This window comes from Meleagris gallopavo, chromosome Z (assembly GCF_905368555.1).
Source record: "Meleagris gallopavo chromosome Z, MGAL_WU_HG_1.1, whole genome shotgun sequence".
Classification (NCBI taxonomy): domain Eukaryota; kingdom Metazoa; phylum Chordata; class Aves; order Galliformes; family Phasianidae; genus Meleagris; species Meleagris gallopavo.
In genome coordinates this window covers 19,643,964-19,659,841 of record NC_139435.1, presented here as the reverse complement: position 1 = coordinate 19,659,841, position 15,878 = coordinate 19,643,964, and the positions used below count along the sequence as shown (strand labels likewise).

The 15,878-nt window shown below is 41.4% G+C and overlaps 1 protein-coding gene and 1 long non-coding RNA gene across 6 annotated transcripts in view; one reads left to right on the top strand and one right to left on the bottom strand.

The window, feature by feature from the left end:
* KIF2A (kinesin family member 2A) overlaps positions 1-1,211 on the bottom strand; it is a 53,546-nt gene extending 52,335 nt beyond the window's left edge. For all 3 annotated transcript variants that reach the window (XM_085213975.1, XM_085213973.1, XM_085213974.1), the window contains exon 1: positions 1,069-1,211. In XM_085213975.1, coding sequence (XP_085070101.1) covers positions 1,069-1,132 — 64 coding nt within the window. In that variant the 5' untranslated portion in view covers positions 1,133-1,211. The remainder of the gene's footprint in view (positions 1-1,068) is intronic.
* A 256-nt stretch (positions 1,212-1,467) lies between these two features.
* LOC146542153 (uncharacterized) lies at positions 1,468-12,936 on the top strand. 3 transcript variants are annotated; one of them, XR_014880615.1, is made up of 3 exons: positions 1,468-2,898; positions 6,085-6,230; positions 12,309-12,936. It is a non-coding gene; the product is annotated as an uncharacterized LOC146542153 (long non-coding RNA). The 3 variants fall into 3 exon arrangements; XR_014880613.1 differs by having other exon boundaries at positions 6,081-6,230; XR_014880614.1 differs by having other exon boundaries at positions 5,350-6,230.
* Positions 12,937-15,878: the final 2,942 nt, after the last annotated feature.

Genomic DNA, 15,878 nt, shown 5'->3' with positions numbered 1-15,878 from the left:
CTACAATGGAGTTTACTGAAGCCTCCTAAACTCTGAAGGCGTTATGCAAATAACTGTTGGAATTATCAGATTCTTCACTGAAGCACAAGCCATCGAGCACAAATTGAGAGTTTGGTGCAATACCACATCCAGCTAACAGTGAGCATTTCATTTTTTTGGTAGGGTACTAAGGGAGATGGGAAAGACAAGCCGCACAAAGACTTGCTGCTCATTTCTGCCTCATGAAACCACACTGACCACCTCCGAATCTTCTCCTCTTCAAAACACCAGGCTGTTATCAAGCGCCCCAACATCGGAGAAAATAAAACATCTTCCAGAAGAAGCCAGCAGAACCCCACCCTGTGCTAGGAGGTCTCAGACCTCAGGAGGCTGGGAATGGATGACACACTCCCACTCACACCACAGAGCCCAAGGCATGAGCGACGTCCCTCCCCATTCTGGCGGAGGCCACGACCCAGCACCTCAGCGCAGCACAGCACCCTTCATTCACACGGGCTTCCAGCCGGCCCCACGCAGGCTGCGGCCAAAGGAGCACCGGGTCCCAGGAGAGAAGCAGCCACCCACGGGCACAAAGAGCAGGCACTTCCCTTATATCTTAATTATATCCGAAATAATACCGCCAGGCCTTCCATCAGGAGACGGCAGAGTCCAAAGGCATTTATTCCAGCGCACGCCGCGCTGTCATTTTCTGAGCCCACAGCCACCACGACAGAGCGAACGCGAAGTTCTCCCTGCGCGCGACGCGCCTCCATCACCGAGCCCCCTCCCCGAAGCGCCCCCCCCCCCCGAACCTTCCTCCTCTCCTCCCACCCCCGCCCCCTCCCCCCGGACCCCCACACCGCTCCCCCCCTCCGCGCGCCCCCCGCCCGCCGCCCCTCCCCGCGCTGCCGCAGCCTCCCCGTGCCCGGCGGCCGCCGCTCCCCTGACAACCGCAGCGACGGGCCCGGCCCCTCCCCGGCCCCGCGCACACAATGGGCCCGGCGCGAGGCCCCCTCCCCGCCCAGCCTCGCGGCGGCGGACGCTCCGCCGGCCCGGCCCGGCCCCTCCCGGCCCCCCCGCCGCGCTGACCATCGCTGCGTTTGATCTCCACGTAGATCCCGATCTGGATCTTGCCGAAGTTGGCCGCTGCCATCGCTTCATGGGGTAGCCGAGGAGAGCGGAGACGCTGCCGAGCGAGCGCGCGGGAAAGGCGCGCACAGCAGCGGCGGGAGAGCGACCGCGGCGGCTCTGGGAGAGCGGCAAGGGAGAAGGGAGGGAGGGAGGGAGGGTCGGGGAGGGGGAGGAGAGGGGAAGAGAGAGAAAAGGCGCCGGCCGGATACAACAGGCGCCGACCACCGCCGCGCCTGCGCGCTTCGCCGCGGCGTCACAGCGGGACCGGGCTGACGGGGAGGCGGGGGCAGAGCCGCTGCGGCCTTCGTTAGTCGCCCGTCCCCGCCTCGGCAGAAGGCGGTGCTGGGGCCGCGTGCACGGGGGCGCCCGAGGCGGGGCCGAGGGGCTACCCGGCGGCGCCCGATTCGTTTGTCGGCGGCCGCGGGGCCGCGCGCGTAGGGCGTCGCGTTGCGCCGGGCCGGTGCGGCCGGCGGGCTGCACCTCCCGCGCCTGTCCCCGTCTGCGCGGCTCCAGATGGTGGCTGAGATGCTCTGAAGTTCTAGCCTAATAGCTTTATCCGCCTGCTGTCTGCTCGCAGGGTCGCTGCTGGCAGGTGGAGCAGTTTACAGGATGCTGCGGAGCAGCTCCCCCACCTGCATGCAGCTCTCGAAGCCGAGCAAGGCCGCGCTGACAGCAGCATCCTTCTGTACCCGCCCCACCGCTGCCCCGTGCTCCGTCTCGGTGTAGAACAAAGCGCAATGCTGATCCTGGTGCCAAACGAAGTAGAGACGCTGTCTCCTGGGTTTCTCCTTGTGGTTGCAATTGCCACAAAGCCACAGTGGATTAACGTTGCCTTTCTCGCACAGCTCTCTGGTCACCTTGGGCAGCATCACAATAAATACCTCTTAGCACATAGCCTCTTCTTTCCCCAGCAAAGCCTGTCTATTGAAAATAATCCCCCAATCCCCACTCCAGCCAGTAATGCCTAACGAGGGCTGACACCTTACTGAGGGCCGCCTCACTGAGGCCACAGCCCCTCAGCCTCTGAGCCCCACGGCTTTCCCGCCTCCACTTTCAGATCCGCACTGAAACCAGAGCAACCCACTTGGCATTCATGACTTTTGGCCCCTGCAGGCCTTCAGAATGTATACAAATGCGCACAGAACAGAGCCAGAGAGGTACTGGCAAAAGGTTAAACAGCAGCAACTGTCTTGCACAGCTTGGTTGCTTGGTTGCAATTTGTGTTGGCATCTGTGCTGGTGCTGGTATAAAACACCCCTTTGGTGAACTGCTAAGGAAAGAAAAAAAAAAACAGGATGAATGAAAGTATAGCACTTTTTTTTTTTTAATGCATTATGAGTTTTAAAAACTTACTCTTGCCCTTCATTTTTTATATGAGAAATTTAAGTCTTGAATCAGGTTCACGTTTATGCTGGAATTATGATACTAAAGACAGTTAAGAACTTATTTTGACTTTCAGATTGTTCAGTGTCTACTTAATTTACGAAGTTATACTGCGTTGAAAAACAGTGATGCTAAGCTGAGTGGTGCAGTCAATACAGTAGAAGAAAGGGTTGTCTTGGACACAGTGTATGGGAACTGCTGAATCACGGCCTGAACCTCTGATTGATCACCTGAGGCAAGCAATGAGTCAGCCACGGGAGCACAGGTGAAGGAAATTCACCTGTGCTGCCGAAAGGGGTGGAGCCTGACTCCACCTCCCCTAGACCCATTTAAGAGCTGACTGCAAGTGGGGAAGGATCTCTTCTGGAGACCCCTCTGGAGTTGTGCAGTGAACCCAGGATGTGGGTAAGTATTCTATCTGTTCTCTTTTTGTTATTATAATCTGCTTTGCCAAGCTCTCTTGTTTATTTCATAATTATAACATCTTTATATTCACTGATTATACACACCCCTGAGAACCTAATGAGTTTCAATAAAGCTAGTGGGTTAGGGAAATCCTAGGTATGAATATGGACTGGAGGATGATCTCTTTGTGAGCAGCCCTGCTAAGGACTTAGGGGTCCTAATGGGTGAAAAGCAGGCTGTGAGTCAGCAGTATACACTTGCAAACCAGAATGCTAATGATATCCTGGGCTGCATCAACAGAGAGGTGGACAGCAGGGAGAGGGAGGGGATTATCCCACTCTACTCGGCTCTTGTGAGGCCCCATCTGGAGTACTGCATCTAGGCCTGGGGCCCCCAGAACAAGAAGGATATGGAGCTGTTGGAGTAGCTCCAGAAAAGGGGTGGAGAGACTATCAGGGTACCTCTGGAGTACCTCTCCTATTATGAAAGGTTGAGGGATTTGGGATTATTTAATTTGGAGAATAGAAGGTTCTGAGGAGACCTCATTGTAATCTTCCAGTACCTGAAAGAAGCTTAGAGACAGGAGGGGGACTGATTTTTCATGCAAGTTGATAGTGATAGGACAAGGGGAAATAATCTCAGAAGAGGTTTAAGCTATATGTTAGGAAGAAATTCTTCACTGAGAGAGCAATAGGGCATAGGCTGCCCAGAGAAGCTGTAGATGTCACATTCCTGGAGGCATTCAAGACCAAGCTGGATGGGTTCCTTGGCAGTCTGATCTGGTGAGGGCAGCCCTGCTCATGGCAGGGGGGTGGGAATCAAGTGATTTTTGAGGTCCCTTGCAACCCAAGTAATTCTATAGAAATGATCTGATACAAGAAATATGATACATTTGAGAAGACCTCTTCTAATTACAACAGAGCTAAGGATGTGCATGTTCTTTTTGACCTGTAGGTGTTTTTAAAATTAAATGAAAATGCAACATGTTTTAGACCTTAAAAATTAGACACAGGCTGACACTGAATTAAAAACTATTTTTTTTCTATTCACCATATTCCATGGTACATCAGGCATTTGCACTGAAGTTTTATGCTGTTGGTTTTATGCAGTTTTTAGTACATGGAGTGTGGCATTATTTAAAACTCCCTTCATGCTAGACACAAGACTTCATGAATAAGAGCACTGTACAATACAATCAGAAAGTGATTTAAAAAAAGAAAATTGCCATATTTATTGAGATAAAATATTTTAATCCATTTTCCATTTGATATATATCATGGTTTTGTGATTTTTGGTTATCAGTATTCCACATCATAACAACATGTAGTGCTCTGGGAGTTAAACTATTAATGCTCCAGTTCTGGGCACCTGTCCAAAAGAGAAAAAGAACTACATACCCCAGGAGGCTTTGTGGTCAGAGAGGAGATATAACCCCTGGCAAGGTCACCTGATGCACCCTTCTTCATCAGGCTCTCTTCCCTGCTGTTCAACCAAACTGCACATCTCACCTCAGTGTTATGGTGAGGTCTTTCCACCTTTCAGACACTCTCTCACATTGTATTTGATTGATTGGCTTCAATTCTAATTGTACTGTATTATGGTGTGTTATCTTGCATTCTGATACTATATTTAGTAAATTAGTTTGTTTCTCCTCAGATTGTTGCTGTTGTTTTTAATTATTTTGGGGTCCCCTGTTTCCCTTTTCTGGATGCACAGATTTGTGAAATCCCTCTGCCCTGCTAGTCATGGAACTGGGCCGAACCAGCCCGTAGACCGATGACAATATACAATGAAATATAAAAATCTCATTTTCATGTAGCAACATCTGATAATAAACTTTGCTATATTCAAAACTTTACGTAGCCTTACCTGAGAGTTCAAGTGTTCAAAAAAAAATCACTCAAAATCTTCATAACTGTTCTTATGTTTTCCTCAACTGCTCTTTAACTTCCTGCTGTGAAATTCTGCTAGTTATCTTCCCAAATAAAGCTGATGTATTATTTGAATGATAATACTTATTGTTTACTAATTAAATATTAGAAAAAAAAATTGATGTTAGCTTTTTTGCTTTCACCTTAGCATAATAGTAGTATATCTGTAGTGGAAAATCCTGGTGCTGAAGCTGTAGTTATAAAACTCAAACACTTGTTGTATGTCACTCGCACACCTTAAATACAGCTGTTGGTGAGATACAGACATTCATACCATTGTGACAAAATGTTCTTCAGCAGTGTTTTGCAAACAAAGCAGATTTAAGCAAAAATTTGTAATTCCTCCATTGGTCACTGGTATAATCCCACAGCACTCTGCTAATTCCTGATGTGGCTTTTCTTGTTCCTTCTCTATATGCTCCTCAAGAAAGATTTCCCAAAAGTCTCTCATCTGCAAATGGCCTGTTTGCATGTTTTCAATTTTTTGTTTTTCTTATTTATTTCCATGTGGTTTCTCAAGGTAATTCTAGATCTTGCCTTAGAAGAATCATAAGGCTGCCATATGGGTGCATGATCAGACCAAAGAAAACATGGAAATGTGAGGCTCACAGACCTCTAATGTTATCAAGAACATCACTTTGCATATGGAAGCTCTGGTACATTTCAATCAGTTTGGAAGGTCAGCCGTGGAGAAGATAAATTGTTGATTACGTTTACCCTAAAACAAATGCATAGATTAAACTAATTAACCTAGATTAAACTAATTTCATTTTCTGCTTTATTACTGCAATATGAGCTGCACATCTGAAAATCATGTTGCATGCAGAAAAATAGAGCATCGCTAGATACCAGATTAAGAATCAAAAAGTGAAGAAGGGTAAGAATGTATGCTGGGCTCTCCAAAGAAGAAGGCATGAGAAAAACATTGTTCGTTTGGGAAAAGCTCAGCTTGCTCTATGGCAATGACCTTCGCTTTTGCTCTGCATCTGCAAATTCAGTGACAACACTTTTTCTTTTTTTATGTTTGTACTACTTGTGTACATTGGCCAAATTAATCATAGTATGTAACATTTTATAGCAGTCTCAAAAAGCTCACTAGTTCAAAAGTCACAAACTGATAGAAGTGCTGAGAAATAACCAAGGTCAACATGCTTATTGCAGTAGATAGTGATGTGATCATTGTGGCTCTGATTCATGCATTACATCTTCTCTTTTTCATTCCATATGTTGCTGCTAAATATCTGGCCCAAGGAAGCTATGTGTCTGGTCATTTTTAATTATGCTTTTCTACTGATTGTATGGAACAAGCAAAATTTCTGCAAGATAGCAAACTACTTCAGAAAAATCATGAGTGAAGGCAGATGAACCTATATCTCCTCCCAGGCCTTCTGCTGCCAACAGGTTAGTCAAGAACAGCTACACTATGGATATTTAGCTCTCATCCTCCTCTTTTATCCAGTCTCTCCGTTCTCCAGAACTTTAACAGAAATCTCAGATGCTTTGTAGTAAAACAGCTGGACTTTTCATCTGAATGAAAAAAATGCACTACTTACAACTTTCTGCAATCCAATGCAACATTTTGATCAGAAGGAAATCTACTGTGCCATATTGCTTTTGAAAATGAGTTTTGCATGAAAGTATCTGCCTTGTAGGTTATTCTAATGATTAGATCCCATCTTCACACCTATCCTGCCTTGTAAAAATAGGATGGTTTCTTTATCTGTTCTTAGAACTTACCCTTGAACTTTCTATATATTTCTGCATCATTAGCGCACAGTATTGGCAATAACAGATATTTATACCTGTGGTATTTTTGCCTTAACACAAAATATTTTAGAACGTTCTTGTGTTGGAATTTTAATGCAGGTTGATAGTGATTGACAATCTAATTGTCAATTTCCCCTTGTTCTATGTGCTTGTTTATGTTTTTACCATTTTATAATGTTCTTTCATAAATGCAAAACAACTTTTATGTAATTATCTAGAAGTACTTATGTAATCCTCTGGCAATACCCAGAAGGCATTGGGCATGGTGATGTATACGGAGAACATGAAATTAAATCCTGAGCGTACCCATTCAAACTGGAATAGAGAGGTTAAAAGAAAAAAAAAAAAAGAAAAAAAGAAAAGAGCTTTCTGAAGACTTTTTTGTCACGAGGCAGTGAGGACCTAAATTCAAGCTACAAAGATAATTTAAAGGCAGATAGTTCGCAAGTCAGTGGGTTTTATTCCACATATCCTGTAAGAAAGCATATGAAATAAGTATACTACAGTAATCCCAAGCTTGCTTCTACGTTCTCACATAGGCCACTGACAATAAAAATGCTGCTGCTAGTTCCTTGGCTGTGCAAATGAAGCACAGAAGGGCATGCTTTTTAATTATAATGATGCATAATTTTATAAAGTAAAAATATTACAGCTTTTTTTTTTAATTGAAGTCATTTAAACTGCCCAGGGCCCCATCAAACCTGGCCTTGAATGCCTCAAGGATTGAGGCATCCACAGTTTCTCTGGGTAGCCTCTGCCAGTATCTCACCACCCTCTGAGTAATAACTTCCCCCTAACATGTAGTCTGTATATCCTGTTTTAGTTTAAAAGCACTCCTCCTTGTCTTATCAACTGTTAGGCCATGTAAGAAGTCAGTTTCTGTCTTGTTTATAAGTGCTCTTTAAATACTGAACTACTGTGCTTGGCATACATATTCCATGCTTGTGCTAAATACTACAGATATAGTGAACATATACTGGGGAAAAAACTGTTTTTTATATTTTGTTCTCAAAGTGTGTAGACAGTGTTTGGAGTTTGTCCTCTTTTTTTTCACTAAAAGAAATGAATTTATATAAATTTCTAGTTCCTAAACATATGGATCTGTATCATTAGAGTGCTATAGAGTATCCTCTGAATCCCAGAACAATACCTAAGTAAGAACATATCTTCCTTTTCTTCTGGCAAATATATAATAGACTTTCCCTTTTTAATGAGGAGTTGATGAAAATTCAGTATGATGAAGAAAAGTCTTGTGAAATTTTAGCACCTTTGGACTTGCTCATAACAATATGCTGTAGAATACTTTACAATAGTCCATCCACAAGATGTATCTTTTCCCAAATTTGATTATGTTCAAAAATTACATTCTTCCTTTCTTTCTTTATAACATGAGTGTATTTTGCACTGCTCCTTCTTTTTTAACATCAAGTGTATATAGTATTCTGATTACTTCCAGAATTCCTCCTAAGAGAAGTTTTGTCTGCATTTGAGAAACTTTGCCCCGTCCTGCTTCTCACAGTAGACTGAAAGAGCATCTGGCACAAGCAGCCAGTTGCTGAATTGAGCATGTGAAATAAAGTAATAATTTTCAAGATTTAATACATCAAGAAGATTAAATATGATAACAACAATATTAGACTTACAAATGAGAAATCAGGTATTCAAATCTTGTACTCCAGGATGCAACACTAGTGCTTTGAAAATTCTCCTGGTTTATTCTCTGAGGAAGATTAATACAATCCAGTGAATACAATCCAGTGTCATGCTCTTGCAAAAGCAGCACAATAGATGTTAAATGTGTTCGTAAAGAGTAGCATGTGGAAGAACAGAAGGTAACAGCTTTGGTTTTCACAGCAGCATCAAGGCCTTGCCTGGAACAACAAGTTTCAACAATTCAAGTTACAGACAGCAGGAATTATGAAAATATAGAGGGAAATAGAGTTCATAGGAGAGGCATGTAGTGTATCAGTTACTTGAAAAATGGTGATTTCAGAGAGAAGGCATGGAAAAACTGGTCCTGTTTATTCCAGAAAGTCTGGAATGAGAAGGAATAGGAGGTAGTGGCTACTTATTGCTCTATGTGTCCTAGAAGATCTGGATTAGTAATTTACAGAATCACAGCATGATTGATGACCTCTGGATGTCATGTAGTTCAACTCCTTCCACATCTAGAGCAGGGTTCTCAGCATCACCTGCAGGTGGCTATTGAAGGCGTCCAAAGAGGAAACTTCACAGCCTCTCTGGGTAACCTCTGCCAGTGCTCTATCTCACACACCACAGCAGTGCTACCTGTTGTTCAGAGGGACTCAGTGATACAGTGTGATCTCAGCAGACTGAATGAAGGGAAATGATCACCTCTCTTGACCTATGGATGATGCTTTGCTTAGTGCAGCCAAGAGTACCACTAACCTTCATACGGTTAACCTTCTGGCTGGTGTTGAACTTGGTGCCCTCCAGAACTCCTCTACAAGACCCTTTTCTGCAGCGCTCCTTTCCACTCACCCAGTGTCCTGATGCCTGGGATTGTTCTTCCCCTGGATTCTGCTATTCTACTTGTCAGTCTGCATGATGTCCCCCTCATACTACCTCCCTGGATTGTTGAAGTTCCTCTGAATGGCTGCACAGCCCTCTAGTGAGTTAGCCACTCATCACAGTTTTGTGTCACCCATGAGTTTAGTAGGAGAATACTCTGCCCCATCGTCTATGTTGTTAATGAAGATGTTTAGCAAGACTGAATGTAGTATTGACCTCTGAGCATTACTGACCTCCAGCTAACTAGATTTTGCACTAGTGACAACTATCCAGCTGTTCAGCCAGTTTTTAATCAATCTTACTGACAGTTCCTCCAGTACATAATTCAAAAGCTTCTTTATAAGAGTCTTATGTGAGACTGAGTCAAAGGCCTCCCTAGGTTACAGGAAGACAATATGCACTGTTATCTCCTCAGTTCTCCCACTAGTCATTTCATTATAGAAGCTTCCCCTTGGTGATCCCATGCTAACTACTACTCATGATGACTGCCTTCTCCTGGAAATGCCTGGAAATAATTTCCAGTACATTATAGGAAAAGTAAACACCTTTCTGTTTAAGCACAACTTAAGAGCAGTAAGCACTTGGTTTGATGATGCAGGGAGTTTGGCATAATCCTCGGGTGAAAGTGATTCAAGAAAAGATTAAATAACAGTGTCTAAGCAGGTGGATGGAATAGATGACCTATCTCACATCCTTGCAGACTTACATTTCTGTTATATTCATGTCAAATTCTTTTCCTCAAGTGTAAAGCCTTTACTCTGCCTAGGTTAACAGGTTACCCTTGAACTTCATGGCTGTTGTAATCTTAGCAATGCAATTTAATACTGTGTGTCCAACCACCACCCATGCAATTTACCAGATAACTTGGGCGTGCCTGCACTAAGACATCTAAAGAAAGAATCTCTCCCTTTCAATATCTTAGCAGAAGAGGTGGAGGCCTTTCTTTTTTTCCAAATAATTAGGTACAAAACCACTGAAGTGCCCTTCAGGGGCATTAAAATGAAGTTACTTAGTAATTACTGAGGTTGTTAGAGTTACTATCATTTTTCAGTTCTAATTCTGAGGTTGCAATCTGAACCATGTAAACAAGAAATAGACAAAACAAGACTAAGCCAAGCTATTCCAGAATGTGCAGTATATGTAAAACTAAACCTAAACAATGGAAACTTTCCCATCAAGTTCTTTTCTGTGGCTCGTGGGGCAGCACCATCTGATACAAGGAAAATAGGAAAATAACAGTTCTAAATTAGAGAAAGAACAAAATTCTGTCCTGCAACTTTCCTCCATTCATAACTTAGAGACTGTTATATTCACTCTCACATAAAAGAGAATTACACAAATAAGTGACTTTCTTTTTTTTTTTTTTTTTTTTTTGACAAATTGGTCATCCATAGAGAAGAAAGAATTGCTGAAAAGTAAGTAATGCACTGAGAAATGAGGAAATAATGGACTGATGTGCTTTGACCCTATAGACTGCAACTCAAGAAGTTGTCACATATGTCAGAGAATGGTGTATAATTTCCAGGCATTAAATTACAGGACTGTTGCCTTTTGTTCTCAGCTTTGATTACCTATTAAAAATCCTTCTTAAAAATGAAAATAAAAATAAAAAAGGATTAATAAATCTTTGAAGTAATAATTCATGGAGATCTGACAGACAACAGTGGATATTCAAATCTCTGAAAATGACAGGTTACAGTTAAGTTTTTTGCATTCTGGAGTTAAAAAATCATCTCAGAACTTCACTGTCATGGTCTTATAGATTGTCACATTTTCATTAAACCATCCTTTCACCATGTCCCAATATTCACCAAACATGAGGCAAACAGAACACCTCTGAATGATGATGCCAGTGAGCAGATCAGTAATAAACAATGTGCTGTGTATGTAAATAAATAAAAAACTGAAATTTCAGTGCATTCACACAACTCTATTTTATTTGTAATGATTTCTTCTAATGACTTGTCACTGCGGATATGAGCATAAACTGCTGAAATCAGACCATTTTTTTAAGACAGCTTGGGTCACTGCACATTATCTGCCACACTAGAGGCCTATGGTAGTGCAGAACTATGGGAAAAGCTCATTTTGAATGAGTCACAAAATGGCAGGTTGAAGTAAGCTGCATCAAAGAGATGGCTCAGCACCACCAGATGCAGGAGGTTGCTTGGTTGGTAAGCCTAGTTAAATAGAAAGCTTTGAAGAGATAGGGAATATAATGCCCATTGGGCCTGTATGAATCATAAAACTAAAACATATCCCTGAAGTTGATCTTTACTTAGACTAAATCCTCTGGGAACAGTGATCCTAACTGATTTTAGGATATCTACACTGTGCAGAGTTATGACCCTCCATCTGGAAGATCAGAATTCAGTAGACCTCCATGGATTGAAGCAACTCAAGTGTGATCTCTTCTGCCTCTCTCTGCTAGGAGAAACTTGCCTTTCGAATCTGTAGTGGCACCTGGAAAATGAAGGCAATGAACAATTTTATTTCTATGGTCCAAATCTGTTTCTTGGATCCCAGGTAAACTGAGGCATAAGGATTCCTCCAATCTAAATACAATTAATGAGAAGAAAATTGAAGATCAACATTCCACATACTCCTTATATACTACATAAGTTTGTCCCTAGTACTGAGCATACACAGAATTCATCCATGAGTCCGTATGTCTGCATGAGTAGCATTGCTGTTACAAATAGATTTGTATTTTCAAGACTGATCATTCTAGTGACTGCATAACCTGCTCTTGTTGCCCAGTCAATAACAAAAATAATACAGCACAGCACTGCTCGCCAAGACAAATACTCACACAGCAAGATGTTGTATTTTACTAGCATGCTAATCTCAGCTGATCAACATGGTACCTCTTCTAGTTCAAGGCTATGCATTATTACCTAAGAGTTTGGGTTTTTTTTAGATTTTCTGTCTTATCAAAAGATTCCACTTCCAAAGCTCAGCAGTTCATACTGAATATTACAATTTTATTTCATTTTAGTTAAGATAGGAAGCTTCCTTTTAATTGGAATTGCATCAGTGTTTCAAAGATTTATCTGATAAAAGTGCATTTCTGCCAGACAAATTGTATATTCTTAAATTGCTTCTCAGTTTCTGTATCTATAAACTCTTAGCTTGATCTTCAACTGAGCTTTATTTATTTGGCTTTCATTGTTCTCACAGATACTACAGTGGATCTGGGAATTAATACACAAATGATGATGCTTTTCTATGGAAACAGTGAATTTCAACCATAGAAAAGAATATAGAAGAAGAATATAAAAGAAAGAACACAGGAATTGAAATCTTTCTAGTCCTGCTCTATGACTTTCTTATTTGCTCTATATCTGAGTTACAACAGGAGATATGAGGAAGACAGAAACTTACCTGAACTACTGACTCAAAAACAGATTTGTGAAAATGACTGGGGAAATCGCAAAGTACATAAGAAGGCTGTAGGGAAGACAACAAAAGGAACAATTGCTATGTGAAGAATAAATAATCACAAGCTTGTTTTTTTTTTTCCTCAAGGAAGAGGGAGGGGCTTTTCAAAATGATATTATATTTGCCACTACTCAATCTTCACATGTACTTGTTTTATTCCTGAAATACACCATATCTCTTCCTGAAAAGTCTTAAAGAAGCTGCTACTTCTCACATATTTCCCTGTTTTCTTCTGACACAACTTTTTTTTTTTTTAATTATTTTATTTTACCGTGACTGTCATTACACTTAGGTTTTTCCTTATAAACTAACTAAATTATGTAGTAAAGAAAAAATAATGTAAAAATAAAATGTGTTACACCTCTGACTTTATATTGATTCTCATACTTAGTATTTTTATAGCAAAATATGTATCCAAAGTACAGAGCAAACGTTTATCAGCTCTTACAAAGCCACTGACATTTGATAGGAGAATGACTGATCTGTCTACTGGGAGAAAAACTCATTGAGAAGAGTCCTATGGCGAAGGACTTGGGGATTCTGGTAAAAGAAGAGATAGGCATGAGTCAGCAGTGTGCACTTGCAGCCTGGCAGGCCAAGTGCATCCTGAACTGCATCAACAGAGGGGTATCCAGCAGGGATAGAGAGAGGATTGTCCCCCTCTGCTCTGCCCTCATGAGACACCATTTGGAGTACTGCTTCCAGGCCTGGGTCCCCAGTACAAGAAGCATGTGGAGGTGTTGGAGTAGGTCCAGAGGAGGGCTGCAAAGATGATCAAAATGCTGGAGTACCTCTCCTATGAAGAGAGGCTGAGAGAGTGAGGCTTGTCCAACCTGGAGAAAAGAAGGCTCCAGGGAAACCTCACTGAACCTTCCAGTACTTGAAGGAAGTTTATAAACAGGACCAACTTTTTGCGTACTTTGGATACATACTTAGCACCTTGATGGTGCTAAGACAAGGAAGAAATGGTTTTAAATAAAAGAGGGATGACTTCAAATGTTATGGGAAAATTCTTTACTCAGAAAGTGGTGAAGCACTACCACAGGCTGCCCAGAGAAGCTGTGGGTGCCCCATTCCTGGAGGCATTCAAGGACAGGTTGGATGGAGCCTTGCACAGCCTGAGCTGGTGAGGGGCGACTCTGCCTTTGTTGGGGGCTTGGCACTGGGTGATCTTTAAGGTCCTTCCAAACTAATCCATTCTGTGTTCTATCATTCTGTGATCATGTATCAGTAACAAAACTGACAAATGTACAAATTAACTATGTGATCCTAACAGATTAATGTAAACAGAGTTACAGCTCTTGACTATAGAGTGTATTCAGGTTGTATGCCTCCTCAGAGTTTACCACTACTGTCTCAGCTGAGCTGTGCTTTTCAGCAGTCACCAGGCTGATAGTTCTGGTCCCAGTTTGCTCAACTTGCACACAGTGCGTTGTGATCTGAAGCACTGTCTGCTCGCCTGTCTTCTATGATACAGCTCCAGACTCTGCCCAGACAAACTTCTTAGCAGACTTGTCAGCAATTCTTCTCAAAATCCATTGTAAATGCAATACATGCTTTCATAAATTCCCTGGCTTGTAGCATTCTTCAGTATGTTTATTTTTAAATTCTGGATCAATTATTTCCATTTTTTATCGTGTGATAAATTTTCAGTCCCAAATATAGCTCTCAAAATGAAACATCAAAGATGCACTTTCAGAATGGGTGTCTTCCTGGTTAACTACCAACCAGATTAGTAATACAAAGTGATGACATTAATGCATCAGTCAAGTGTCATTATCCTTTGAGATTTAAGTCCTTGAAATGATCAGAAGTCTCATGCAAAATGGAATTTACAGTCAGTTATAGAAGCCCAGTCCATAGGATCGTAATTCAAAACTTTTTAAAGATGATTTACCTTTTTACTGCATATTTCTGAAATTCCCTAAATTAATTCCTATAGGCTATATATGGAGAAATGTTTCTAGTTTTTCTCCTGTTTTCTCTGAAATTAGAGCTGAAAATGCTCATGGTGCAAGGGTACTGACTTTGTGACCAAATGTGGAATTTTACTGATAATATTTTAGAATCTGGGTTGCCTTTACGTGAAGTGTTAAATATTTATATTCAAACTTAATCCTTGACGTGCACTAATTCTGTCTTTTAAAGAATTTGATAGAACCTGCAGGGCTAAGTATAAATGCTATAAAGCAAAAGCCTATCTAAATCAAAAAAAGAAACCGTAACCCTAAACATAAAAATAGCCAGAATTTTGGCAAGCTGAATAGCATTTTTTAAACTCCAGTATGGAATTAAATGCAAACCATTGCAATAATTCTATTTTTAAAATCAAGTAATTTCCATTCTTGAGGAGAAATTGAGAATAAACTGGTACAGTTCTCCACATATCCAGTAAGAAACAGTAACATATTCACAATCAGCATTTCTTGTATCATTTTTAAAACTGACGTGTTTAGATTTGACTTCTGAATGGTATAATCTGTAATTGCTGTCATTAAGTGCAATTGATTTCTAAGTTCCTCTTCATTTTTTTTCCATTAACAGGCAAGACTAATGATAAAAAGATGGTAACATCTGGAAGAGGAATAAACACAACAAAATCACAGAATTGTAGGGGTTGGAAAGGACCTCTGGAGATTACCTGGGAGTCCAACCCCCTGCTAAAGCAGGTTTCCTGCAGTAAGCTGCATAGGAAAGTGTCCAGACAGATTTTGCTTATCTCCAGAGAAGGAGATTCCACAATGTCTGTGGGCAGCCTGTTCCAGAGCTCTGTCACACTCCACACAAGGGCACACAGTTCCTGGGAATATGGCTGAATCTGGTCCTTGTTCATACAATCTATGGCAAGAATTTTTCTTAGTGCAGTGGTGGTATAGAGATTGCTTTAATATTAAAAGCATAAATAGGGGGAAGGTATAAAATGTAAGTTTATAGAATGTATTTTTAAAAATAGCTTAATAAATTAAAAATCAGTTTAAAATATTTAAATTGCAGTATACTGGCTTGATCATATTTACCTGTACAGTGATGAATTTTGAGAGAATGCTGAGTGGGGATACCAGTTCCTTTAACGTGGAAAATAATGTTTGGAAACAGCATAACTGGAGAAGACAGTATCTCTCAAGAGATAGTTGGGACTACCTTAAGGCAATTCTTACCAGTTAACATTTTGGAGAAGGATTTGAGAGTTTTATTCTTTTTTGAGAAGAAAAAGCTGTTGAATTTTAAATGTGAGCAGTGCAATATCATCATGGATAAATGAAAAGAAATCAAAGAAATCCTCTTTCACAGATGAAGAGGAAACTGTCA